The sequence below is a fragment of the Caenorhabditis remanei genome, chromosome I, assembly GCF_010183535.1.
Source record: "Caenorhabditis remanei strain PX506 chromosome I, whole genome shotgun sequence".
Taxonomy (NCBI): Eukaryota; Metazoa; Nematoda; class Chromadorea; order Rhabditida; family Rhabditidae; genus Caenorhabditis; species Caenorhabditis remanei.
The window spans coordinates 15,605,727-15,633,495 of NC_071328.1; the positions used below are offsets into that span (position 1 = coordinate 15,605,727).

General features: G+C 41.3%; 4 protein-coding genes across 4 annotated transcripts; 1 reads left to right on the top strand and 3 right to left on the bottom strand.

Annotated features, from left to right (window-relative positions):
- Positions 1-372: 372 nt before the first annotated feature.
- Positions 373-858, bottom strand: GCK72_003333 (uncharacterized protein; the record flags this gene model as incomplete). The annotated part of the gene is made up of 1 exon (XM_053723978.1): positions 373-858. The coding sequence occupies one exon, from the start codon at positions 856-858 to the stop codon at positions 373-375; it is 486 nt and encodes a 161-aa protein (XP_053592623.1).
- Positions 859-5,402: 4,544 nt separating this feature from the next.
- On the top strand, positions 5,403-14,667 carry GCK72_003334 (uncharacterized protein; the record flags this gene model as incomplete). Its single annotated transcript, XM_053723979.1, has 10 exons — positions 5,403-5,406; positions 5,511-5,594; positions 5,962-6,021; positions 6,075-8,355; positions 9,832-10,176; positions 10,618-10,856; positions 11,293-11,428; positions 11,491-11,654; positions 12,066-12,235; positions 13,933-14,667. The coding sequence occupies 10 exons, from the start codon at positions 5,403-5,405 to the stop codon at positions 14,665-14,667; spliced, it is 4,218 nt and encodes a 1,405-aa protein (XP_053592624.1).
- GCK72_003335 (uncharacterized protein) lies at positions 9,785-10,837 on the bottom strand (the record flags this gene model as incomplete). The annotated part of the gene is made up of 2 exons (XM_053723980.1): positions 9,785-10,066; positions 10,703-10,837. 2 exons carry the CDS (start codon positions 10,835-10,837, stop codon positions 9,785-9,787), a joined length of 417 nt encoding a protein of 138 aa, XP_053592625.1.
- A 1,086-nt stretch (positions 14,668-15,753) lies between the features above and the next one.
- On the bottom strand, positions 15,754-27,682 carry GCK72_003336 (uncharacterized protein; the record flags this gene model as incomplete). Its single annotated transcript, XM_053723981.1, has 12 exons — positions 15,754-15,827; positions 15,993-16,133; positions 17,239-17,338; positions 17,385-17,709; positions 18,616-18,843; positions 18,898-19,042; positions 20,066-20,197; positions 21,841-21,921; positions 22,108-22,216; positions 23,687-23,865; positions 24,657-24,746; positions 27,604-27,682. The coding sequence occupies 12 exons, from the start codon at positions 27,680-27,682 to the stop codon at positions 15,754-15,756; spliced, it is 1,683 nt and encodes a 560-aa protein (XP_053592626.1).
- Positions 27,683-27,769: the final 87 nt, after the last annotated feature.

The window sequence follows — 27,769 nt, forward strand, 5'->3', positions numbered from 1 at the left end:
CTACGTAGACTTTGGTTTCTACAACAAATTTTCGTTTATCCATAATTGGTAACCCATTGAAAAGCAGTGAACAACCTCTACACATCATTCCTTGCCACAGTTGAGGACCCCCTACACTACATCTCCATGCTCCTCTCCTCCTACACTGGCAGCCGCGACTCCCCTCCGTTGCGTGTGTGTTACAAGTACCCCCCCATACCTCTCTGATAACCTTGGTCTGTTGCGTATTTTAAGCAAGAGAAAGAGAAAAGAGACGACTGAGGAAGTGGAGTAGTGGTAATTTCGGAGAGTAACGTAAGTGGGTGGAAGAAGAAAAATTAAAAAAAAATTTTGCGACCTGGGGAATGTAGGGATGTGCAGCCTACGCTTCGTCTAGGCTCTTGTCCTATCGAGGAATGTCATCCCCTCTACCGGACATAGGTTCCAAAGTCTCTCGGCGACGTCCTGAGCTAACTGCCTGGCCCTGCACCGGTCTATGTCCAAGTGGTCGTCTTCGTCGTAGAAATCGTCGTATTCCAAGGTGCAACCGCATGTGTGGTTACCGTAGACTGCGCCATGTCTTTTCCAGGCCTGAATGCAGTGATAGCCGAAGTGCGGGGGTTCGAAGGTGGCGTAGAGTGAATGGGATGCTGGAGGCATAACCTGGAGAACACCACCCATGAGCCAGAAATAACGGGAGGGTGTTTGGATAAAAGGAAGGCGGCCTATGCCTGCTGGTTCTAACTCTAACTTGACAATTCCTATGGTGATTCCGTCCACTACGCCGGTGTGGGCGTGTACATCGACCAGGGGTCCACGTGGGTAGATAGAGTGACGTGGCTGATCGGGACGGAGAAGAACGGATGGTTGTGAACTCATGAAGGGTGTGAATAGTACGCAAGTATGAAAGCTAAAGAAATCGAAAAATAAGTAACGTTATTTTTGATGAGTGATGGAAGAGGCAAACCGAGGGCTTTAATAAAGACGAAAATCAGAGAGGGAAAAAAAACGTAGGTGAGCTTGAAACAAGTTAGTACCGGGATAAATAAAATAAATAGTACGAGAATTTAACGGGCTCCTACACGTAAAAAAAAATGCGTTAAAAAAATGATGATGGCAATCGTAATGTTAATAATGCGAATGTCGACGGGAACGCGACGAGAAATCAGTATAAGGAGAATGGGGAGAAACGGGGAAGAAGGGTACAGTACGCGAAAAAAAAAAAATGATAGATGCTCCCTTCTCTTGGCTTCCATGCCAAGGGACGAGGCTTACGATATTGCGGACAATAAGTTAGAAGAAGATAGAAAGTGACTCAGCTAGATGGCGCGTTGTGAAAATGCGGTAGGATGAAAAGACTGAGGCAACAAGGGGCGAAACAACGATGCTGACGTTAAGAGGACAAAGAGGGGAAAGAAGATACGGTAAGGGCTGTAAAGTCGTGGGTGGAACGAAAAATAACTCCATCGGACTGTATTCGCTCGCTGTTTAGAGTTTAGCTGGAACTCGGTTTCTACACTGGTGATATAACAAGAGGTTTTTGGAATTGGGGAATTGATTCGGGATGGATGGAAATAAACAAAAGCGGGCGAGGATAGTGACAGAGGAGAATAAAAAAAAACAAAAGCGGGCGAGGATGGTGCCAGAGAAGAAAAAAACAAAAAGGGTGAGCCGATGGGTGGACTGTAATTTGATACGCGGTTTCTACTAATGACTGGAGTTGGGTTTGCTTGGCGGAGAGTTTTATGGTCACGTTTAATCAGGGCTGCGACCTGATCCTGTTTCGGAAAAAAAAATTACCTCAAGTGATTTTAACTTAGCTACTCTTAACTAAAGTTACTGCTTGGGCGTACCTATTATTTGCTGATGAGTGAAGAATCTGGTGACGTTAGACTGAGCCGATACGGGGCAAATTGTGGTGCTGGGGTCTTATTTTGCTGCTACGGGGAAGTAAATTGTAGAGTAAAAAATGACTGTGAATGTTTCGAATGGGCCGAGAAGTATTACTGATTTTGACGGCGCTTTCGGTCAGACGCGAAATGACCTTTCGTTACGACAACTGAAGGCCCTTGAGGAACGATAGTGTTAGCTTAGCGGCTTCTAAAGTCAAAAACTTAACTTGAATAGGTGAATTCGGCGCGACCTTTTAAAGGACTTTTACGTACAGAAAATTTCTAGGTTGACGAGTAACCTATCGATAAAAGTATTTAGGATGAGGATTTCGATATGATTTTGACTAACTTAAGACAACTGGACTGGGGACCGTTAATTGCGCATACGAGCCGGTTGGGAACCCAGACTTACCTTCGATGAAGTTGATCCTCCTTTGACTTGAAGCAATGAGTATTTTGCTAACAACACTTGACACACGTGTACCATACACGTGGAGAAAACGACTTCGAACTATCTTATTTTCTTATCCTATTCTTACAAATATTTTTACTTTATGAGGGGGAACTTAATTCCTAAGCTTGTCGCTACGAGGCAAGACGAAAAATAACAGGGAGCGAAGAAAGATTGCTACCGGACTGTTATATTCAAACGGTGGGGAAATAGAAGACGCGGGGACGAAAAAGGGGGCGGGCGGGTGGGGGGATTGTGTACACATTGCAATACTGCAGCTTTCTGCACTCTGAGTCATATCTTAAAAGGTCAACCTTTGTTGCCTATCTCACAAATTTTCTCAATTCTTTTGGACTACTCTCAACTCTCATCGTACGTACGGAATTCTCTTACTGACTCTTGACTCTTAACTCTTAAATTCTTAACTCTTAATTCTTAATTCTCGAAATTCACAAATGTCTCTATAAGACTTTTCTTACGACTAGGCAGGGAGACTCAACAAATAAAACTATGAGGGACCTAAGTATTAAACTAATTGGCGCCTAAGCTTAATACCTAAATTATCCTCCTACGGATGCATCCCGGACACGTATTTGTCCGACTCAAACTCAACTTAACTTATCTCAATTTATCATCAGGGGCGGCAGAGGTCCAATTACCCCCCTGGCACTCTCAAAATACCTGCACTAATCGGTCCAACACTTACCTTACCATTCCTATCCAACAACGGGTCGATCTTTTGCTCGGCGGGTCCACGGCCACCGAGACTCGCTGCTACCAGTAGAGGTTTTCGTGGTTTAGATAGGTTTATTATAGGGTAAGAATAAGGATGGGAAGAAGAAGTCATGAATGATAACAAGAACGGTATTTATACTGGATCTTCGATGGGCGGAGTCAGCGGCTTTCAGACAGGCAGGGCAACGGGCGCTTCAGGAATGTGCATGTGACAGTGGGGCAATAGAGCATCTGAGGTTTGGTTATGGTGCATGACGTTTGAGACGGTTTGGATCTTGTGGGCGGCTGGGTGAGATAGTGTTGGAGATTGGAGACGGTTCCAGAATGTGATGTGGATGGGATATGGAGCGGCGCCTTTGACAGTGTGGGTTGATGGCGAGAGAGTGTTTGAGTTGGTGAGACGTTGACGGGAGATCTGGAAGAATCGTGTTAGGCTTAATAATGGGAATGGGACGTGGGAGCGGGCTCGCCTGTCCTGGACAGAGACCCGGAAGTATCCGGATGGGATGACGATGATGCGTCACCGGGTACAAAGTCCGGTGGGATCTTGGAATACCTAAGGGATTACGATATCCCTTACAATAGATAACAAATAGAGCTCCATTTTTGTAGTAGACAACTTTTTTGTACGAGTATTCCCTAGCAAGTTATCCATCTTAAAAGAAATTTCTTGCAATTGTTGCCATTTTTCTGTGCTAAAAAGAGAGATTTTTGAGATTTTCACTTTGACGATCAGGGATGTGCGGAAATAAAAATTTTGGAAATTTCGGAACTCGGAAATTTTCCGAATTTTTTTTTCGGAAATTTCGGAAACGTTTCTTTCTTCCGACTTCTCCGTTTCGGAAATTTCGGAACTCGGAAATTTTCCGAAACGATTTTTCGGAAATTTCGGAAATTTCGGAAATTCCGGAAATCATTGTTTAGCCGGCCCGTCTTTTGACAAGTATGATAGATTTTGATGCTGAAAACAATAATTTTCAATTAATTTCAATAAAAACGCATGAAAGATCAGCGGAAGCTGTACTCTATTGGGAAATATGAATATTAAAAACAAATAAAATGTGAAAATTCGAATGTTTCGCGAATTATTCGCGAGACCAATGTAATTTTTTCAGCATGGGCGTTTAAAACTACAGTACTGTTTTGTTTCCGAAATTTCCGAAATGTTTTTTCGGAAATTTCGGAAACGTTTTCTTTTTCCGAATTTATTTCCGGAAATCGGAAATTTCCGAAATTTCCGAAAAAATATTTCGGAAATTTTCCGACGGAAAAAAGTTCCGGAAAAAAATCGGAAATTTCGGAAATTTCGGAATTTCCGATTTCCGTTCCGCACATCCCTGTTGACGATTGATAACTTCTTAGGATGTGCTCGTTCAAAAAAGTTGTCAACTACAAAACTAACACTCTATTTGTGATCTATACACTCCATAAATTATCAATATTGTGAGACTATCAGGGAGGCCGTGTCACAATCACAAAGTTTACCATTTTCAACTGAAAACTGCAAGTTTCGCATTCTTTATGGCCAGTACTGTAGGTCACGTCCCATAACTCCAAACTGACCTTCCCTAGTCAGTCTAAAAATTCTGTAAATCCAAGCCGCATTTCCCACCGCTTTTTTCATTACCCTTTTCTCAATAGAAAAAAACAGTGAAGATGGCCCAGTGAGAGCGTAAGGTAGCGGAAACGTGCTCCGTCGCACAACTGTTGGCGCGGTGCCAAAACAGACTTGGCTGAGTGCTACATTCAAATAAAGTCGAGACTGAGCCAGGAGCCACCGGCATTGTTAATGAGTGGGCATAGCAAAAAAGATAACAACGAAAAACATTCCAGTGACCTTTACGTGGAACCTTAGGCCACGCCCATTATCTCTTCATTTCCAATCGATTATCGATTATTCCCGAACAAAGTAATTCGATTGGCAACTGCGTATTCGTGAGAAAACTGCAAGTCTTTCATAAGACCTATACTGATGAGTGAGTATTAAGGGGTGGTTTTTGGAAAACCGGGACGTTTTGAAACCAGACAAGAATCTGAATGGCTCCGCGACATTTCGGAACTGCACCGTTTTGCTACTACGACAGTTTTATGGTTGCGAAACGTCATGATTGCAAAATGGATAGTTTCAAAACGTCGCGGAGCCCGAAATATCTCCGGAGCCATTTTTCGCGTCAGCAAGCTTTTTTTTCAAAAAACGTTAGCATACAAGTAACCTTGACCTTCTTGACCCCCCGCCCTATTAATCATTTTCATTTTCAACAATTTCCAATCGATTATCGATTATTCCCGAGCTATAGAAAACTCGCGAGCATCAAAACTCAAATTCAGAAGCAAGTTTTAGTCTGATGAGTAAGTATCTCATGTTTCCCCCGGGGGCTCCTAGACACTTTGCAACTACGACGTTTCGAAACTTTGACGTTTCGCAACCATAAAACGTATATCCCTTTTTCCAGAGACTATTCTTCTCCTCGCTCTCGCCATCGCGGCAATATCACCGTCTCCTCCTATTGAGGATCGTCATAATAATAAAAATGGAGGTGAGTGTGGGTTCCGAGAATCTGGAACAGGGTTGACGCGGAATTCCGCTTTCCGCAAAAAAACACAAACTACACTGACAAAAATACACTGACCAAACTACACCGACCAAACTACACTGACAAAAACTACACTGACAAAAACTACACTGAGCGAGCATTCTTAAAAGCGTTTATAGCAAAACTGGGCGGAGCTGCATTGACCGGAATTCCGCCTTCTGCTTTCCGCTTTTCGTCTTTCTATACTTGATTCCTTCCGCCTTTCATCCGAATTTTCGAACTACACTGACCAAAATACACTGACAAAAACTGCACTGACAAACTACACTGATCAAACTACGCTGGCATGTCAAAAATCGATTTTTTTCAGATGCTCATCGCAACGTGCTCTCTGCCTCTTATCCTAGTCGTGTCTATCGTGGTGCCGGTGGTGAGTGATGACTATACCTTTTCTAGAAAATAAAATCATCTTTTTTTTTCCAGAAACTTCCAACCTCAAAACCCTCCTGTCCCAAATCCAAATGGTGGCTCGTGTGGTGAACGGAGTCTCACTCCGCGCAGAGATCTCATCTGGCCTCATCCCTCCCGATCAGCTGATCGCAGAACTTCTCAGTTTTGGCACCGCCACCCCATCGCAAATCATTTCGATCGATAACTCGAAAATTCAATTGGATATCGACGCGATGAAGAAGATCCCGGAGAGTCTGAAAGGGAAACCAGATGTCGTGGAGGTGGAGAAGACGTTGAAGGCGTTGGAGAGTGTTTTGGTGGATACTGTGGATACGGTAGCGTTGAAGAATACCACGGGGGTGAAGGAGATGAAGGAGTTGATTGGGGAACTGAAGGCGAAGAGGATGATAGATCCGATTAGGACCGATTTTGTTACTTCCAAAAAATCGTGGTCTACTGCTATTGATGCTCTCGGAAACGACGATATGTCCCAAGAACTTGCGCTTGCAAAAGTTTATTTCGGGCAAATAAAAAAAGTTTTGACCTCCATAAACACAGTCAAAGTTAAACTGGGAAAAGCGGCTCCTGCATTTCCATCAGCATTCCCATCAGCCATCGCCTCCCTCACCCCAACCCTCTCCGTCGCCAAAGAAGCCTCCAAATTCAAATCCAAGATAACCGACTTCTCACGGACCGCACAACAATGGACGGCCTACTCCAACTTCATTGGTGACTTCCGCAAGACGATGGACACATTGAAGCCCTCCCTCTCCAGTATCCAAGCTGTCAAGTCTGTCGTGGATGGTCAGAATCCTCGGAAGACTCATCGGAATCAAACACTCGAGTACACCTCCGGATTCCCACATGGCGCTTCTGACATGGCGATGGTGTTTGTGGATTTGACGGATGCTTGGATGAAAGGGATCCTGAAAACCGATCAGTTACAGTTGGCACTGGAAGAGTTGAGGAATGTGGAGGTGTTGGCGAAGAAGGTGGAGGATGTGTTGAGGGGACAAGTGGGCGGAGCTATCGATCCACTGGACAAGGCAGTTGCGGACTTTTATCCTGGTGCGGATGGCAGTGAGATCACATCTGGAATCGCTGAAATCCAAAAATGCGCTCTCAACACAAATGAGTCGGCGGCGGTGGTGGCGGTGGTTCCTGATATCCAAAAACTCCTGGAGGAAATTGACAAGCAGTTCAAGGCACTCGGTAAAGGAATCGAGACTTATAAGAAGGCTGCAAGTGAACAGGAATTCGTGAAGTTGTCTGGCACTATCAATGGAATTTGCGACAAAGCAGCGCAGGCGGACGATAAGGGTCTCCAGAAGCTAGTCGGGGACATGAAAAAGCAGAACTTGACTGTCCTGGGAGCTACTGTCAATTCCATCTACTCCACAGTTACCCAAATCGATTTAGCCGTCACAACCATTCAAAGCAACTCGGAAAAAATCTCAAAACGATTCGCCGACCTCGACACGTTCTACACCAACGCCGGTGCCCTCAGCACCTACTTGGAATGTGTCAAGAGCAAGCAGAACCTAAAATCTGTAATTGATGTTATGGCAAAGATAGAAAATCTTCGGAAGTTCGATGTGAAGAGCCTTGATGCCTTGGATGGTGGACTAGAGGTGGTGAGGACAGTGAGTAAGACGGCGGATGACTTGAAAAAGCTTAACAATTCGATCAATGAGATTAAGAATGCTCCAATGAAGTATAAGTCGATTCAAAGGATAGAGAACGCCAATAACCATGCAAAAGTTATTGGATCGGCGGTTCAAGCGGTGTCGAATATGCAGAATGCTCTGGAGAAGAGATCGGAGGTGGAGGCGATTTTGAAGAGTATTGATGTGACAGTGATCCAGAAGTATAGCGTGAATACGACGGAATTAGAGGGATTGCTCCAGATGAATGGCTCGATTGTCAAGATGTTTGGAGCGTTGGAGACATTCAAGTCATCAGTATCCATCAGAAAAGTGTCCAACCTGGCTGACCAGACGGAAATCTTTGAAAAAGCTCGAGCAATCACTGGAATCACCGGAGACATTCAAAAGATGCGTGCCGGTGTGGAGAATCTGAAGGAGTGGGTTGTGAAGATGACGTCCCAGGAACAGCAAGCGTTGAAGACACTCCAGTCACAACTCGACGCGATGGATTCGATGGGAATGGAGTTTGTCAAGTATCATGGAAGTTTTGATGGTGTCAAGAAGTCGTTGGGTGTGTTCGACGCGTTTTTCGTGGATTTCGCGAGCGATCTTGCTGGGTTGGCTGAGGAGGAGGACTCGAAGTGGAAGGAGGAGAGCAATGAGGATGGGTGAGTATGTCTAGCAAAAGTGTCTGCGGGGCTAGAATCCATGAACTGGCGCGCCTTTGGCGCGAAAGTTTCGCAACAAGTCTGCGACGCTAGAATGATTATCTACAACTGTCTGAGGCGCTAGAATCGTCTGGGGTGCCTTCGGCGCTAAATTCGGCTAGTGTCGCTAAAATCGGCTGGGGTGCCTGCGGCGCTAGAATAATCAGGGGTGCCTGCGGCGCTTGAATCGTCTGGGGTGCCTGCAACGCTAGAATGGTCTGGTGTGCCTGCGGCGCTAGAATCGGCTGGGGTGCCTGCGGCGCTATAATCATCAGGGGTGCCTGCGGCGCAAACTTCGGCTAGGGGCGCTAGAATCGTCTGGGGTGTCTGCGGCGCTAGAACAGGCTGGCGTGCCTCGGGCGCACAATATATATAGACACTGTCATACCCCAAATTTCTCGTTGATTCCAAATATCTAATTAGTTTTGCCATGTAGCTCCGCCCACTTTTATTATATGCGCTTTTGAAGATGTTTGGTCAGTGTAGTTTGGTCAGTGGAGTTTTGTCAGTGTAGTTTGATCACTGTACTTTGATAAATATACCAAAATGTAGATTTCGGCGAGTTTTATATCATTAATCTATTAAAAAATCGGTAGCCGTGGCCTAGAATCCGTCAACAGACGGAAATTTGAATTTTGAGATTCAGACAGTTTCTGGACGGGAAAACTCTGGAAATTGGGTGTTTATTGTTTAGATCTGAAAATTTTGAGAAATCTCATTTTCCAGCTAAAATTCATGAAAAATGATGGCTTTCGACTCTAAAACAGTAAGATTTTGTGGGTTTTAGACAATTTTTAATTTATAATTGAAAAATTGCAAATTCCGATACTTCAGACAATTCTAAGAGACTTTTATCATTGAAGTATATTCTAAAAATCCCTCTAAACACCACGATTCCCGTTCTCCTGACACAAAATGAGCTTTGGTGGAAGAGTTTTTCCGCGCGACTCCCGTGTAGTCCTCTCGGACAATGAGTTTTGAGAAAGTCCTCTTTTTTCAACAAATTGTCACAGTTCATCCAATTTTTTTTTGAGAAATCTTGTCCGAGAGGACTACACGGGGGGAAGGGTGGCTCATTTTGTGTCAGGGGAACGGTAATTGTGGTGTTTACAGCGATTTTTAAAAATGCGCCCAAGGCGCGCCAGATCAAGGATTCTAGCGCCGCAGGCCAATCTAAGCCAATCTTAACCGATCTTAACCGATCTTAGCCAATCTTAACCGATTTTCAATTGCGCCGAAGACGCGCCAGCTTATGAATTCTAGCGCCGCAGGCCAATCTAAGCCAATCTTAACCGATTTCAGCCGATCTAAACCAATTTTGAACAATTTCTTTAATTGACAGTGGTGTTTAGAGCTTTTTTTTTGAAGAATTTGATGACCTCAGCCGATCTTAGCCAATCTTAATCGATCTTGACCGATTTTCAATACTTTTTTCAGCTTTCCTATTCTCATCATCGTCCTCGTATTCATTGGTCTCTTGCTGCTCATCGCCTCGATCGGAAACTTCATCTGGAATCGAAAAGACAACGACTCGTTCCACTTGTTCTACTATCGTTTCTACCCCCATCCGAAGTGGGAGAGTCCATCGACGTCTTGTATGAAAGGATACGTGAATATGATGGCGGAGTTGGTGAATACGACGTATAAGACGGAGACAGAGAAGACACCGACACTTAAAAAGAAGGATGTATTTGGAACGGCTTTCAAGGCGGAGTACGAGAAATACGCGCCGATTGGGCAAGATGTGATACCCAATAAGAAGATCGACCCCAAATTTTGCACGTGAGTTTTGATCTGGCGCACTTTTGGCGCATATGGAGTGTGTCAGATTACCACAGAACAGTCTGAGGCGCCTCCGGCGCACAATTTTTAAATGCGAGAGGGAGTAGGTTGAGAAACGCAGAAACGTGATCTTGGTAGACAAACTTTGAATCGTTATATCTCGAAAGTGGGTGGAGCCACAGGAAAATTGTCAACTACAAAAATGAAGACACTAAATTGAGCTCTATTTTTGAAGTGGACACTTTTTTGGTAGCTCCGCCCAATTTTCAGAATATCGACATATCTATTCGCGCCGAAGGCGCGCCAGCCTGTTCTATAAATGCATTCTAGCGCAGCAGGCTTGTCACGACACTTTTGCGCCCAAGGCGCGCCAGCTTTTCAAGGATTCTAGCACTGCAGTCATCTTCAAGGAGACATAAACTACAATTTTGTTTCTTTCAGAACGTCAACTCCTATCATAGCCAGCACGGCGCCTGTTCTGAAAGGCTACGGTAATCTGATCGACAACCCGAATGGCGAAATTCACGCGAATGTTGTCAATCTCGCTGATCGAAAGACATTGTGTTTGGCACAGACACCACGACATGATAATAGCAAGACCTGTACGGTGGAGTCCTATTGGTGGATGGTCAAACAGATGAAGGCGAAGACAGTCATTCATTTCAATGCGCCCGGTGAATGTGAGTTGTTGGGGGACAGAGATGGGATGCCTGCGGCGCTGGAATCGTCTGGGGTGCCTGCGGCGCTAAAATCATCAGGGGTGCCTGCGGCGCTAGAATCTGCTGGGGTGCCTGCGGCGCAAAAATGGTTGATGGGAAGGGAGGAGAGAAAATTGCTGAAAACCGATATCTTTGGAGACTTATATCTTGTAAGTGGGTGGAGCCAATAAAAAACAAACAATTGCATAATTGTAGATAAAATCTAGTTCTACATTTTTGTAGTTGACAACTTTTTTCTAGCTCCGCCCACTTTGAAGATATGTGTCTTCAAAAATAGCAATTTTCAAACGCGAGGAAGCATAAAAAATTGTCAGTGTATTTTGGTCAATGTAGTTCAGTCACGGCCAAATCCAGGCCTCATCGGACACCCTCATCGCAAAATGTTATTTTTTTCCAGGGAGATATTACCCAACGAAGACAAAACAATGTTTTCGCGAATATCATTCTAAATGTCTCGAAGTGCATTGTAAGACGGCCGGGGAACGCGACGTCGACAGCCAAATTGCGACCCACAGGATTTCTGTTGAGTTCAAGTGAGTCTTCCTTTTGAAAACATGTTTTTTCATTCATTCAAACGAAAAACTCGTGATTGCAGAGGCCAAGCCCCCCACACTGTCACTCTTCACGATCTCGAAATTGGCGCATCAGGATATCCAACGGCGAAACAAATGGCCGCCCTTCTGAGAACTGTCGTTAAACAGAAACGTCCTGTTGTCATCGATTGCGCTGATGGAGCACGTTACAGTGGACTCCTTGCATGTGAGTGGCCTAGAATCTAGAATACACGTGGCCTAGGTAGCCGGGAATCAACTCGGCCATCACAGTGACCAACCGATTACAGTGAGAAACTACACTTACACTGACCAAATTACTACAGTGACAAAAATGCCTATATTCTTATTTATATTGGGTATAAAAAGAAGTCGGTGGAAAAGTTCAAATTTCCCTTTCCAAAATATTACGACAGCACTCGTTTCCAGCTGTGTTCGAGTTGACCCGGATTCTAGACCACCGCCTTCTTTTAATACCGCATTAATATACGAATTGTGGTCAGTGTAGTTTGTCACTGTAATCGGAATGGCCGAGTTGCCCCCCGGATCCTGAGCCACAAATCGCTGTTTATACCAATTTCTTCGATATACCTTCAACTTCGAAATTTCATTTTTCCAGTCGCCGCCATAACGACTGGCTTCGTGTTGGAAGAGAAGAAAGAGGCGTCACCCTATAGCACGTTGTTCGATGACGCCATGAGACAGTTGCGAAAAACCCGGAAAGGATGTATTCGTGATGCGAAAGACTTTGCGTTCGGTGCGATGATTGTTCTGGAGTATCTCAATTTGGTTAGTGAATTGAAGTGGCGGACCTTTGAAGATGCCTGCGGCGCTAGAATCTATAATCTGGCGCGCCTTCGGCACTAAAGTGACATGGCATGTCTGTGACGCTAGACGGATTATCTACAACTGTCTGGGGTGCCTGCGGCGCTAGAATACATAGAACAGGGTGGCGCGCGTTCGGCGCAAATCAGAGTTGCAACGGGCCGGGCCGGGCCGGGCCGGGCCGAAATCAGAATTTCTCCGGCCCGGCCCGGTTCGGCCCGGATTTTCAGTACTAAAAAAATTCAATTTTTTTTTTCGAAAATTTTCCAATTTTTGTGGCAAAAAAATTTTAAAGGGGGACACAACTAGTTCTAAATTGAGGGTTTTTGATATGAATTGATTCAGAAAGCCAGGAAAAAGATACATTTTTTTTGGTTTCATGTCTGAAAATGTGTCTAAAGCGAGTTATGAGAGCTCAAAATGTCAAAAATCGATGCTAGTCGTGCACTTTTTCAGTACATTTCAATAGAATTTCTCTTCGTCCTACACATGAAAGCAATTTTCAAGAAAAAATTCGAAAAATGATTATTTATGAATGCATTTCACGTTCAGACGAGTAGAATTTCTATTGAAATGTACTGAAAAAATGACGACGGGGAGCGATTTTTGGAATTTTGAGGTCTCATAACTCGCTTAAAACTGATTTCTTGATATTCTTGAGAAAAAATTTGGAAAATTTTCAGACAAAAAAATTATTGAAAAAAAAATTCTAGTGAAAAAAAATTCAAAAATTCAAATCCGGGCCGACCGGGCCGGCCCGGCGGGCCAGCCCGGAGATTTGCAAGTATGGCGCAAATAGATATGTCGAGATTTTGAAAACCACGAAATTTTGGCTTTATAGGGTCAAAAGTCACCATTTATCAAGGATTTTGAGCTAGAAAACCACATTTTTCATTTTTCAAATGATTTTTTGGTAGAAATTAACGAAAAATCCGGACTTTCGGAGTTACAGGGTCAGAATTATCCATTTTTCATGCTTTCCCGCTATAAGCGTACTCTTTGTAGGCAAACTTTGAATCGTTGTATCTCAAAAGTAGGCGGAGCTACCAAAGCAGTGTCCACTACAAAAATAGAGCTAGATTTAGGGTCTTCATTTTTGTAGTTGACAATTTTCCAGTAGCTCCGCCCACTTTCGAGATATAACGATTCAAAGTTTGCCTACCAAGAGCACGCCTCTGCGTTTCTCATCCTACTCCCTCTCGCATTTACAAAATGGGCGCCAGAGGCACCTCAGACTTTTCTATGGTAATCTGACACACTCCATATGCGCCAAAAGTGCGCCAGCCTGTTTTATATATGCATTTTAGCGCTGCAGGCATGTCTGCGCCGAAGGCGCGCCAGTTCATGGATTCCAGCGCCGCAGGCATGTTTCCGACTTCCGGATAAGGAAGGAATGAAACTGTGCACACCACGCCAACCGCCTGTGTACGACCGAGCGCGTTTTCACGGCCGTGAGTCACGTCATCAGGAAACGGCGGTTTTGAAGTGTCTCGGTTTCGAAACGTCTCGATAAAATAAAGTGCCTACAGAGCGCTAGAACTTTTGTAAACCGCGACGCGCGCTCACGCAACGCGACTCCTAAAAAATTTTAGCGCCGCAGGCCCACCAGCTCTGTCCCCCCAACAACTCGTATTCACTGATAAAATTTCCAATGTTTGCAGGTCAGAGAAGAGATGGGCGCCACAGCGGAAGACTCAAAAACGTTGCGAGAAGGCTGGGATCTATGGGAGGCGACACCAACGCCAGTTTCTATGCTAGCGATTCTACCGAATACAGACAAGCCTGCAGATGATACTAAAAATAAGAAGATTGACGTACCAGCACCAGTTACTACAAAGGATAATGAAGCTGACAAGACGAAGGACGACGACGTGAAACCGCCCGTCGTCTCGACCACCTCGACCACCTCGACCACCGAAGGCCAATCGAAGCCAAACGACAAAATCGTGGAGGAGGATGCAGGTGCGCTAGGCCAAACGGATTCCGGTGGTAGTACGGTACCCGCCGAGGTGATACCCGATCCCCCCTCCGTGGAGGACAAAGTGATTCATGTAGACTGTACGAAAGAGGGAACGCGCCTTTACGAGGAACAAAAGCAGCTGGAAAAGGAACTCGAGAACAATGTGCTGACGATGAAGGATCTCGGAGGTGGGGGGCCATCTGGAGTTGCTGCCAGTGGTGCTGGAGCTGCCAGTGGTGCTCCAGATGACCAGAATCCGTTGTTCGAAACGACGAATCCGGTGATGCCGAAGATACCGAAGAAAAAGATCAAGAGCAAAGGATCGAAAAGTAAAAATAAGAAGAAGAAGAAGGTGAAGAAGCCGACAACTGAATATGAGGAGGACGCGCCGCCGACACCGGAGGAGAAATTTCTTAACGAGACGGTTATGGAGTAAAAGAAACCGATGAGCCGATGAGCCAAAATACTTGAAAAATCGAACTTTTTTATTGAAAGAAAAATTATTTGTGAATTATGGTATAAAATTTTGTGAAAAAAAATCGAAGAAACAACATTTTTCAGGAAAACGCGGCGTCTCTAGGCCAACTTTTTAAATGTCTGGCGCACCTTTGGCGCGTTTTCGCGAAGAACCATCTTTTTTTTCCAGAAAATCATAGCGCTTCAGGTCCATCAGAAATTTCGAGAATTTGAAGTCCTGGGTTGTCTGGCGCACCTGGTAAGCGTAATTTTGATTTTATGAGAATTTTCAGCAGTCTGGCGCGCCTGATCCGTTTTTTAAAGCGATTTTCTGAAAAATCGAACTTTTTTGGCGCGACTTTGACGCGTTTTCCTGAAGAAACGCATTTTTCAGAGAAACGCGTCTCAGGCGCGCCAGGAAAACTCAAAAATGAAAAAAAAATCTTATCTGGTGCGACGTTGGCGCGCGTTTTCCGGAATCTCAGTTTTGCTGGCGCGCCTGGAACGCTTTTTGCGATAGAATCATTTTTCGTAAAATCGCGTCTTGGGCGCGCCAGCCAATCGCAAAATTTGATGACTCTGGCGCGCCGTTGACGCGTTCTTGGTATTTCACCGTCTGGCGCGCTTTTGACGCGTATTCCATTGAGTTAAAATCAACAAAGTTTAATGGAAACAACTCGAAAAAAGTGGGGAAAACTGCAAACTCGCTCTATCGGACATATAGTCCAATAGAGCAAATTTAGCGAACAAAGAAATGGGAAATGAAAGAAAAAAGTGGGCGGAGCTTAGGGAAAAGGGGTAAAATGGAATGATGTGAGAAATTCAAATTTTGGGGTAAAAATTACGAGAAAATTGTGAAAATTGCACTGAAAAAATGGGATGAGTAAAGCTGAAATTGGCAAATTTACAGAAAAATTTGGAAATTTCGATCAACAAAAAAAATTCTGAATTTCAGAATTTTTTTAAATCGAAATTTTTTTTTAATTTTTTGGGCGGGAAATTTGAAAATTTGAACATTTAAGGGAAAAAACAATAAAAAATCGATAAAATCCAAGGAATTGAGGAATTACAGATGCGACGTCTCATCGGATGACGTCGTCGGGAGGGCGGTACGCTCGTCGTGATTCAGAATCGATTCGTCTGCAAAAAATCGATAATTCGACTATGGTAAGTCGATTTTAAGACTAAAACTAACGACTATATCTAGAATTTTTTTTTTGAAATTTTTGAAAAAAAAAATTTTTTTTTGAATTTTTTTTTCACCCAAAAAAAATTTTTTTTTTCAAAATTTCCAGATAAACTCACTATTGAAACGTGATGATACGGTATCGCCGCGGATAAGCTCACCGTCGATTTTCTCGGATTCCTCCGAGAGTTCGGAGCTCGAGTGATGCTTCAAGTCGGGTGTGGTGAAGAGCACTTTACAAGTGACACGTGTCATCCCGTCTGGAAATTTTTTCTTTTTGTTAGATGTGCAGGTTGGTGGGGTTACTGTAGTGCTTATTTGTACTCCTCGTGGACAAGTCAAATAATTTTTCAAATTGTTTTAAAAAAAAATCATAATTTTAAATTTTTTTTTTCACTGTAAGCCAGTAAACCAGTCTAAAGATACTAATTTTCACAAAAAAATCTCAAAAAATTGAGAAAAAACTGAATTTTTGAAATTTTATTTTCTAACTTGTCCACGAGGAGTACACGGAGAGGCAGAAGGTAAAATTGCATAAATTTTGTTAGAAATCAGTGGATTGGTACTTTTGAACGCTCTGATTTCAGCTATATAAGCGATTTTCAACAGAAACCACTGGAATTTGAGATATTCCGTTTTCAAAAGTTGTCCACGAGGAGTACACGACGAAAAACTTCCAATTTTACCCGATTTCGCTCAATTTTCTCCGTTTTTTCTCAACTTTTCGCCTATTCTCAAAAATAGATAAAAAAACGGTCAGAAACCAAATTTTTGAAAAAAATTTCAACTTGTCCACGAAGAGTACACGACAGAAAATTTCGAAAAATCTCAATTTTCTCCGTTTTCACTCAAATTTCTTTGTTTTCAACAGTATGCATCTAAATACGCTATCGATCTCTGAAAAAATACACAAAAAATAACAAAAAACGGTCAAAAACTGAATTTTCGGAAAAAAATTTCAATTTGTCCACGAGGAGTACACGACGAAAAACTTCCAATTTTATCCGATTTCGCTCAATCTTCTCCGTTTTTTTCTCAACTTTTCGCCTATCCTCAAAAAATGGATAAAAACCGGTCAAAAACTGAATTTTTGAAGAAAATTTCCAACTTGTCCACGAGGAGTACACGGCGGAAAATTTCGAAAAATCTCAATTTTCTCCGTTTTCACTCAAATTTCTTCGTTTTTTCGCCAATTCTCACCATTAAATCTCATCAAAAAACCGGGAAACTTGAAAAATAACAAAAAACTGCCAAAAACTGAATTTTCGAAAAAAACTTCCAACTTGTCCACGAGGAGTACACGACAGAAAATTTCGAAAAATCTCAATTTTCTCCGTTTTTCCTCAACTTTTCGCTTATCCTCACCATTAAATCTCATCAAAAAGTCAGGAAGCTTCTTAGGCTTCATAAATATCGCATAGAGTCCGAGTCCCATAAGAACCAATGCGACGCCGACGATTGTGTGCTGGAAAAATCCGAATTTTCTCGATTTTCAGGTACCGTAACCCTACCGTAGTCTCCTCTATAAACGGTACCACCACCAAGGCGATAGTAATGATCCAAAAGAGCATCGAGAATACGATTGGCACTTGAATAGCGTCCGGATGGACTGGAATCTTTCGATATCGGATCCACATGAGGGCGGTCATTGTGAAGACACGTTGGCCGAACATGACGAATGCCACGTAGTTGATGAGACTATTCGTGTCGACAAATGTGACGGCTATAGTACAAATTAATTGGAAAAGAAGCGCCGCACGGGGACTATTCGATTCTTCGTTGATACACGAGAGGAATGTTGGGAGGTGTCCTTCACGGGCGGCCGCGTGTGTGAATCTGGAAATGAAAATCGTTTAAAATCGCAGAAAATCGCATAAAATCAGGGTGAAACCGCCCAAATTTCACCAAAATCGCTTTCAAATTGCCTTAAAATCGCATAAATCGTTTAAAAATCGCCTTTAAAACTGCCTAAATTCTGAAAATTGGTAAAAATCCGCCTAAAATCGCCGAAAATCACATAAAATGGCCTAACAATTGACTAAAATCGTTAAAAATCGCACCCAGGTCGTTTTAAGCTGAAATTACCCACATTTTCGCCTATGTGTAAGAAACGCGTCTCAGGCGCGCCAGAAAAACTCGAAAATCAAACTTTTCGAATGTCTGGCGCACCTTTGGCGCGTTTCCGGGAAGAAACATCGGTTTTTTTTCAGAAAATCATAGCGCTTCAGGTCCACCAGACATTTCGAGAATTTGAAAATTCCAAAATAAAAATTTTTGTGAAAATTAGAGAAAAAACATTTTTCGGAAAAACGCGTCTCAGGCGCGCCAGACAATCTAGAAAATCGGAAAATGAGCCAATTTGTTTCGATTCTGGCGCGACTTTGGCGCGTTTTCCGGAAGAAATAACGTTTTTTCAGAGAAACGCGTCTCAGGCGCGCCAGGAAAACTCAAAAATCAAAAAATATCCTATCTGGCGCGATTTTGGCGCGCGTTTTCTGGACTCTTAGTTTTGCTTTTGCGATAGAACCATTTTTCAGAAAATCGCGTCTTGGGCGCGCCAGCCAATCGCAAAATCGTAAAGTCTGGCGCGCCTGAGACGCGTTTTCAAGAAAAATCATATAGCGATTTTATATTTTTTTTTAATCGGCATTTTTTCATGATTTTCAGCTCAAAACCCCTAAAATTCGACTTTCTGGACCGAAATTTCCAGATTTTTAAAGCAATTTTCAGCTTAAATCTCACCTGGATCCACAAAAGATGTTACTATTGAGTGTTCCAATCAACAATAATGCAATCATGAATGGAATTGCATAGCTGAAATTTCCGAGTGTCAATTGTGCAAAGTCCGCTGCGACCGCCGTGCTATTCATAATTTGTCCGGGTGTCAGCACTGTCATATACGAGATATTCATGGCAACGTAGATGGCTGTGACGATCGTCACTCCTCCCAACAAGGCGATAGGCATTGTGCTGGAAAAGGGGGCGGAGTTTCGAGTTATAGTGAAGAAGGGGATTTCAGTGTACCGTCTGGGTTTATGAATTTCCGGTGTACCGTAATTCAGAATATCCCATCCGGCGAAACTCCATAGTGCTCCGTAGAATGCGAGCGAGATTTGACCGGGATTCGTGTTGGAGCCACGGAATGGGTGCTCCAGATTTTGGGTTTGTCCTGAAAATGAGCAAAAATAGGATTTGATATGAAAAATGGGAGATTTTTGGCAATTTTTGGAGCTAAAAACGGTCAAAAAAGACCCAATTTTTACTTTTTGAAAAAAAATCTGGAAATCAGTTTTTAGCCATTTTTTGAATTTTTCTGGAAAAACAACACGATTCACACTGAAATTGTCTAAATACGCTATTAATCCTTGAAAAAATCAGAAAAATTAACAGAAAACGGTCAAAAACTGAATTTTTGAAATTTTCTTTCCAACTTGTCCACGAGGAGTACACGGAGAGGCTCCAAGTAAAATTGCATAGATTTTGCTATAAATTTGTGTATGGATACTTTCAAACACGCTGAATTTAGGGATGGTAGTGATTTTCAACAAAAACCACTGGAATTCGAGATATTCCGTTTTAAAAAGTTGTCCACGAGGAGTATTATGAATTCATTTTTATCTGTGCATGAGAAGTCCGCGCCGCACTCACGCGGCGGCCACGCCCACCCCGATTTTAACGCTGCGTTCAATTTTTGAACACTGCCGCAAGAAATGGGCGTGGCCGCCGCGTGAGTGCGGCGCGGACTTCTCATGCACAGATAAAAATGAATTCATAATACACGGCGGAAAATTTCAAAAAATGTCAAATTTCTCCGTTTTTTTTCAAATTTTCGCCTATTCTCAATATTAAATCTCATCAAAACACCTGAAAACTTGAAAAATAACAAAAAACGATCAAAAACTGAATTTTTGAAAAAAAATTCCAACTTGTCCACGAGGAGTACACGACGAAAAATTTCCAATTTTACCCGATTTCGCTCAATTTTCTCCGTTTTTTCTCAACTTTTCGCCTATCCTCGAAAAATAGATTTTAAAACGACCAAAAACTGAATTTTTGAAAAAATTTCCAACTTGTCCACGAGGAGTACACGGCGAGAAATGGAATTTTGGCGATTTTCGGGGCGAAAAATTATCGAAAACCTCACTTTTTGAGTCAAATATTAAGAAAAAAGGCCTTTAGACCCAATTTTTACCTTTAAAAATCAAAAAATAGAATCCGGTGCAAATAATGACAGCCAGCGAGAGCAACTTGGCGACAGTGACGACTATTTGGAATTTCGATGCGTATTTGTCGATGGCGTAGAGGTTGAGAACGGTCAGAACGACTGGAAATAAGAAGGAATTCTTGGAAACACTTTATTAGCACGACACGCTTCTTACAATCGTGCTCTACCGAAACCAAATAAAATTGTGTGCGAAATTGAGAGATCCGGAGAAAACGAGTCATTTTTCAAGGGCATTTCGGTGGAGCGCAGTTGTAAGAACTGTGTTGACTAGGGAAGGCCACCGACTCAGTGTGGAGTTATTGGACGTGACCTATATCATTGGAAAGCTGAGAAAACGCTGATTCCAAATATATATTCAGTTTTTGCCCTCGAGGCCTGGTATTTGAGAAAAACGAGGTCAAAGTTTGGACCCCTAACAAGTCATACCTTACCGAAGTGTTAAAAATGCCGGCAACGTGGTGTAGGCGGTAGCAGAGATGGTCAATGCACAAACACTTTTTGGTTCAATTCCATGCGGCCACCAAATTTTTTGGTTTTTTAAGTTTCGTTTTTTTTTGGATCGGGAAGTGGTTTTTTTGCAAGTTTTGTTCAAATAGATTTAAAAAAATTTAAAAAACCAAAAAAATTTGGTGGCCGCATGGAATTGAACCAAAAAGTGGCTATGCATTGACCCTCTCTGCTACAACCTACACCACGCTGCCGATATTTTTAACACTTCGGTAAGGTATGACTTGTTAGGGGTCCAAACTTTGACCTCGTTTTTCTCGAATACCAAGCCTCGAGGGCAAAAACTGAATATATATTTGGAATCAGCATTCTCTCACGGTGAGAGGTTCATCGAAAGTGCAAAGTTGAAGACATTGCTTGCGCACTACTCGATCATTGGCGCATTTCTCGATTCAGGAACTTGCAAGCCTACAATAATTGAATTACGATTAAAAAATGGAATACTCAGAGGAACGGCAAGAAAATTGACCAATTTAAGGTTCTGAGTAGCTACTAATGACTAACAAATCATAAAAAGTCAAAAATTTTAAAAAATTTAAAAAAAATTTTTTCAACTTTTTTCCAAATTTATAGATTTTCCAGCAAAAAATGCTGAAAAGTAACTTCAAAACTACTTTTTTGATTATTCAATCCGAAAGAACTATGAAAAACATCGATTTCAGAGAGAAATCGGTGTTTTTCGGAATTGTGATTACAGTCAGCTGTTCCCAAAAAATGTATCAACTCCATTATCTTTGAGTATTATCGAACAATTTTGTGATTAAAATGTCGACAGTAATTGGGTCTATCCATCTTGTAAACGTGAGTTTGCATCGAGACTTCATTTTCGAGAAAAATGTGAAAAACTGACTATTTTTTCAATTTTCAGTAGTAAATGGAAAAACGGTGATAACTTTGTGCAAACTCCACCAACGCAGGTCATTTTATAATCAAAATATTCACAATTACGCCAACAACACGGATTGCAACACTAGAAAACGGAATTATTTTTTTCTGAGCTGTAATTGACGAAAAACTGAATTTTCAGTTGAAAATTTTTTTCTCTCGTTTCTCTGCGTCTCTCTCGCGCCGCCCTCTCGCCCACGTGTTGCGCAAGCGCGCTCTGCCTCGATTCGATGAACCTCTCACCGTGTCTCTCAGCTTTCGAATGATATAAGTCACGACCCATATCTTCACACTGACTCGGTGACCTTCCCTAGTGAGCTAATAATTGGAAAAAAAAATGAAGAACTCACTAATCAACACGAATCCGAGTCCTCTCTCGAATACTTCATCCCATGGAGCTTCCAGATGCCATACTGGATCCAAACCGGCTACTGTAAAATGGAGACATTTTGTCAGTTTTTACTGACCGAAATTTTGATGACTTTTTCAGTAATTTCAAGCTGAAAAATCACATTTTTGGCGAAATTGAGGCTGAAAAACCAGTTTTTGGTCGAAAAATTGCGAATTTTCATAATTTTTGAATGAAAATTCATTTTTTTTTCTATTTGAAGCCCTACCAATATACTGTCCAAAAGTTTGCGCCTGAACTGCCGCCGACGCCGGAAATGACATAATGACACCGACCCACATGAACGAGAACGCGATGCCTTCCCAACCGACGTACACCTGCAATTTTCGGGTTTTTTAATATGAAAATTAGCTGATTTTGACTGAAAATTGTGAAAAATCTGGTATTTTTGAGCCGAAAATCATTAAAAATGACTAATTTTGGGTCAGAAACTCAGAAAATTCCGGATTTTTAGATGAAAATTGTGAAAAATATGGAATTTCGAGCTGAAAATCATGAAAAATATCAAATTTTGACTCTGAAACTCCAGATTTCCGGATTTTTAGTCGATTTTGATCTCAAAATCATGAAAAATAGTGGAAATTGATCCAGGAATGAAATTTTGAAATCTTGACAGTTTCTGGGCTGGAAAAACTCTGAAAATCGGAGATTTAGGTCTGGAATGAGATTTTCCTGGTTTATACTTGAAAATCTGGAAATTTTGGACCGGAATGTAGGATTTTTAGCTGAAAATCATGAAAAATGGCTAATTCTGACCCCTAAACTCCAAAAATTCGGGATTTTTGGCCGATTTTAACCAGAAAATCATGTAAAATAGTGGAAATTGACCCAGGAATGAAATTTTGAAATCTTGACAGTTTCTGGGCTGGAAAAACTCTGAAAATCGGAGATTTAGGTCTGGAATGAGATTTTCCTGGTTTATACTTGAAAATCTGGAAATTTTGGACCGGAATGTAGGATTTTTAGCTGAAAATCATGAAAAATGGCTAATTCTGACCCCTAAACTCCAAAAATTCGGGATTTTTGGCCGATTTTAACCAGAAAATCATGTAAAATAGTGGAAATTGACCCAGGAATGAAATTTTGAAATCTTGACAGTTTCCGGGCTGGAAAAAACTCTGAAAATTGGAGTTTTAGATCTGAAAATATTGAAAAATCTGTTTTTCCAGCTCAAAATCATGAAAAAATGGTGACTTTTGACCCTATAACGTCAAAATTTCTTGTTTTTAGATGATTTGAGCTGAAAACTTTGAAAATCTAGACATTTTTAATCAAAAATTCATTAAAAACTGGTTTTCTGATGAAATATACATAAAATATCAAGGTTTTCAGCTCAAAATCGTCTAAAAACTCACATTTTTGATATTTTAGGGTAAAAAATCACCATTTTTCATAATTTTGAGCTGGAAATTCAGATTTTTCAGGATTTTCAGATCTAAATCTCCAATTTTCAGAGTTTTTGAGCCCAGAAACTGTCTGGATCTCAAAATTGCAATTTTCGGCTGTAAAATCAATCATTTCTGGCTCAATTTTCACTATTTTTCACGATTTTTAGGTCAAAATCAACCGAAAAATCGGAATTTTTGGAGTTTCACGGTAAGAATTAGCCATTTTTTCACGATTTTCAGCTCGAAATTTCCCGATTTTTCACAATTTTCAGCCAAAAATCCAGAATTTTGGAGTTCTAGGGTCAAAATTAGCCATTTTTCATGATTTTCAGCTAAAAATTAGACTTTTCAGCTCAAAATTTCCATATTTTTCACAATTTTCAGCCAAATTTTCATTACATTATAAGCGAAATCGCATCCGGGATCATGAATGGACGTTCCCAATTCGATATAACAAATTCCACCAATCAATGAGATCAAACCACATCCAATCCATACGACTAATGCCAATCCATTCGAAAAGGTATACTGTAGAATTGGTCCCGGTGTGATAAAGATTCCAGCACCCACGATATTTGCTGGAAAATTTTCAGTCGAAATTGAGGGAAAATTGATATTTTTCACTCAAAAATTAGCTGAAATTGCATAAAAAACTACTAAAAATCAGAATTTTCAAGCGGAAAAGTGACGTTTTCACTCAAAAAACCGGATTTTGGTCGAAAATTCATGGTTTTTCTTGAAGTTTTGACTGAAAATTAGAGATTTTTCCTCAAAAATTGGCGGAAATTCTCAATTTTCAATGTTTTTGAGCGGAAAAATGTCGTTTTTTTGACTCAAAATTAATGTCTTCGTGTTTTTGTTTAAAAATTCACGACTTTTCTTCAATTTTTGAATGATAATTAGAGATTTTTGCCTGAAAATCCCGTTTTCGGTAGGAAAAAGCTGAAAATTGGCTTAAATTGTATGATTATTCACTCAAAATTGATGAAATTCGGAGTAAAAATCAGATTTTTAGCTGGAAAATGGCTAAAAATAGATTTTCACGCTAAAAAAAAACGGTTTTTGATCAGAAATGCACGATTTTTCAAAAAAAAAATTTGACTGAAAATCAGAGATTTTTGGCCAAAAATCACGGTTTCGACAGGAAATAATCTAAAATTGGTTAATTTTTAGTCAAAATTTAAGAATTTCGGGGTAATAATCGGACTTTTATATGGGAAACATGGTGAAAACAGTGTTTTTCACTTAAAATACCAGATTTTTGTCGAAAAATGAGTGAATTTACTGAATTTTCGACTAAAATCCGGTTTTTAAAGTGAAAATTTTAAATTTTTATGACAATTTCATAATTTTTCAGACAAAAACTCACCGATAACATAACTCATACATGACCATAGTCCCATTTGATGGCGACTCGCCGCGATATCGCCAATCGTCGGCGACTCTTCTGATGACATGGCTGAAATATGGGAGATAATTAGTTAGGTATAGTCTGAAAATCAAGGAAAATGGCGCAAAAATGTCAAAAAACGCGAATTTTAACAATTTTTCATGATTTTTTGGAATAAAAATGTCTAAAAATAACCGGAAAAATACGAATTTTTCATGATTTTGGAGTCGAAATGTCCAAAAATTGTAATTTTTTATGGAACGGACATTCGGACATAGCGACACTGGAATCCACAGAAAATTGGCTGAAAACCCCAGACGATCCAAGCGCCGCAGGCACACCAGACAGTTATAGATAAGCATTCTAGCGTCGCAGGCATACCAGGACAATTTGCGCTGGAGGCGCGCCAGCATTTATCATTTTTTTTACAAAAATCACCGAAAATTTTTTTTGCAAAAAAAAAACGGCAAAATTGAGTTTTTCTAAGTGAAAAATCGTGTTAAATCAACGTTTTTTGGGAGACTCTTCTGATTAAATGGCTGAAAATTACATGAATTTCAAATGGAATCGATAATCCTCTCTATTAAGTGAACAGATGAAGAGAAAACAATGCTTTTATTATTATTATCATGTGTTGAGATGATCGTGTGAGACGCAGAAGGCGAGAGAGTGTGTACAACCAGGAGAGCGCAGAGAAACAGACAAAACAAAGGATACGGATTCTTGGCATATCCTTTTGGTAAGGATACTATCTACAGTACCGGACAAAAAGGTATCAACTTTGACTGTTTTCAGTGTAAAATGACCAAGTGTAGTCCGGTGTCATCTGATTGTCCGATAAACTCAAGTTTATAAGGGTTGGACAGAGCAAAAATAGAGCATTATTTTTGTAGTTGACCATTTTTTTGTATGGGACACTACCATGGAAGTTACAGGTTGTCAAAAAGTCATTCCTCCAACTAATTTCATTTCCAAAGTTTTGGAGATTTCACTTTGACAACCTGTAACTTCCATGGTAGTGTCCATACAAAAAAATGGTCAACTACAAAAATGATGTACTATTTTTGCTCTGTCCAACCCATATAAACTTGAGTTTATCGGACAATCAGATGACACCGAAATACACTTGGTCATTTTCCACTGAAAACAGTCAAATCTGATACCTTTTTGTCCGGTACTGTACACTGTTTTCAATTTTTCATCGAAAATTGGATAATTTTTCATAATTTTTCAAAGGTTTTTCAAAATTTGAATGATAGTCGAAAATATTACTTTTTCGCGGAAAAAAACAAACATTTCGTCTGGAAACCGACTAGTGAATGGTATGATTGACTGTTTCAATGTACATTAATGCATAGTGCACCCGGTTTGCCAGTCAGAGCGCACGGCGTGGAAAGAGAGAGATAGTGTGATAGGTCAATTGGGAAATGTTGCGTCAGATTTCGAACCCCCCGTATCAAAACTGCGTCGTTTTTAAAGAGTTCATACACAGTAAAACGCGTCTCAGGCACCCCCGATCAGCCTAATACCTATGTTTAAAAAATACAACTAATTTTTACTTCTAAAATCTCACTTTTCAATCCAAAAACGCGTCCACAGCGCCCCAGACTATGTTTTCTCTATTTTTTTTGACTATGGTGATTCAGTTCTTGTTATTGACACTCTTTCCTTTAAGAACATACAATCTTCTTTTTTTCTGAAAGTTTTACCAGTTAAAAGCATACTTGTCAACCGGGCCGAAACGGGCCGACACGGGCCGGATCGTAACTCGCGTCAAAATGAATATTATGAGCTGAAAAATATACCAAAATGTAGATCTCAGCGAGTTCTATGTCTGTGACCTACTACGGGCCGGATGGCTATTCGTTAATGTGCCGCGGGCCGAGCTAGAATGGATTTTTTGGCACTTTTCCCGGCCCACGGCACATTAACAAATAACCATTCGGCCCGTATAATATCAGTGACATAGAACTCGTCGAGATCTACATTTTGGTATATTTTTCAGCTCATAATCTTAAGTTTGAAGCGAGTTGCGCGCCGGCCCATTTCGGCCCGGTTCGCAAGTATGAATGTTAGAAAAATGTGTCGCAGGGATGTGCCTGGGTGGCGTTGAGCGCCTCGCATTTCTTCAAAGTGTGATGAAAAAACTCGAAAACGCGAAAAGAGAGAGTGTGTAAAAATGAGAGACGATATCTGGCCAATCTCGCGCTGATTGGCTGATTGGAAGGGGCGGAGTCTCTCGCTGAACGCTGATTGGTCGCTTGAGATTAAGCATGAGCAATAAACGCATTTTTTGCCGTGGCCGAAGCGGCAACTAGTCCCCCTCGCCAGATATCGTCTCTCGATTTCACACACTCTCTCTCTCTTCGCGTTTTCGCACACTTTTGATTTTCTCAGCGCCCAAAGCGCCTCCGAAGGCGCATCCCTGATGTGTCTATCTCTCTGTCAGCTATGAAACATTTCGTAATTAACTCTATTGTCAGAAGAAAAGTCAGAAAATCGGTAGAAGACGAAACAGAAACTAAACATGATAGATCACTGACCATATTTCGGAATGTGAGCAACAAAAGGTGATCGGTTATGTTGCCACTTATCAGTTTATTCTACGTCTTCTTGCGAATCTGATTCCAAAATCCTTCTCTAGCTACGGTCACTTCTGAGATATGCGTCTTTAAAGATAGCTGTTTCAATAAGATCCTCTCCCCCCCCCCCTCCAATACATTTTTGCGCCAAAGGCGGCCCAGACGATTCTAGCGCCGCAGGCACACCAGACAGTTATAGATAAGCATTGCGCCGCAGGCATATAATTACTCAGTTTTCTCTTTTTTTTAATGTTTCTAGGAAGAAAAATCACCATTTTTCGCATTTTGAAATGATTTTGCCTTAAAAGTAGCGATTTTTCAGACAAAAACTGCGTCAATATTACCTGAATATCTCTTGAATAACTCCAACTTTCCGGGTTCTCGTCGGAGAAGTGGTTTAATCTCATCCAAGATTCGAGTCATAGGCAATATTTATAGTAGTTTCACAGTACTAATTGAATATAATACCCACTATCTATATGTTTCATTTTCGAAAAAAAAATAGGACTG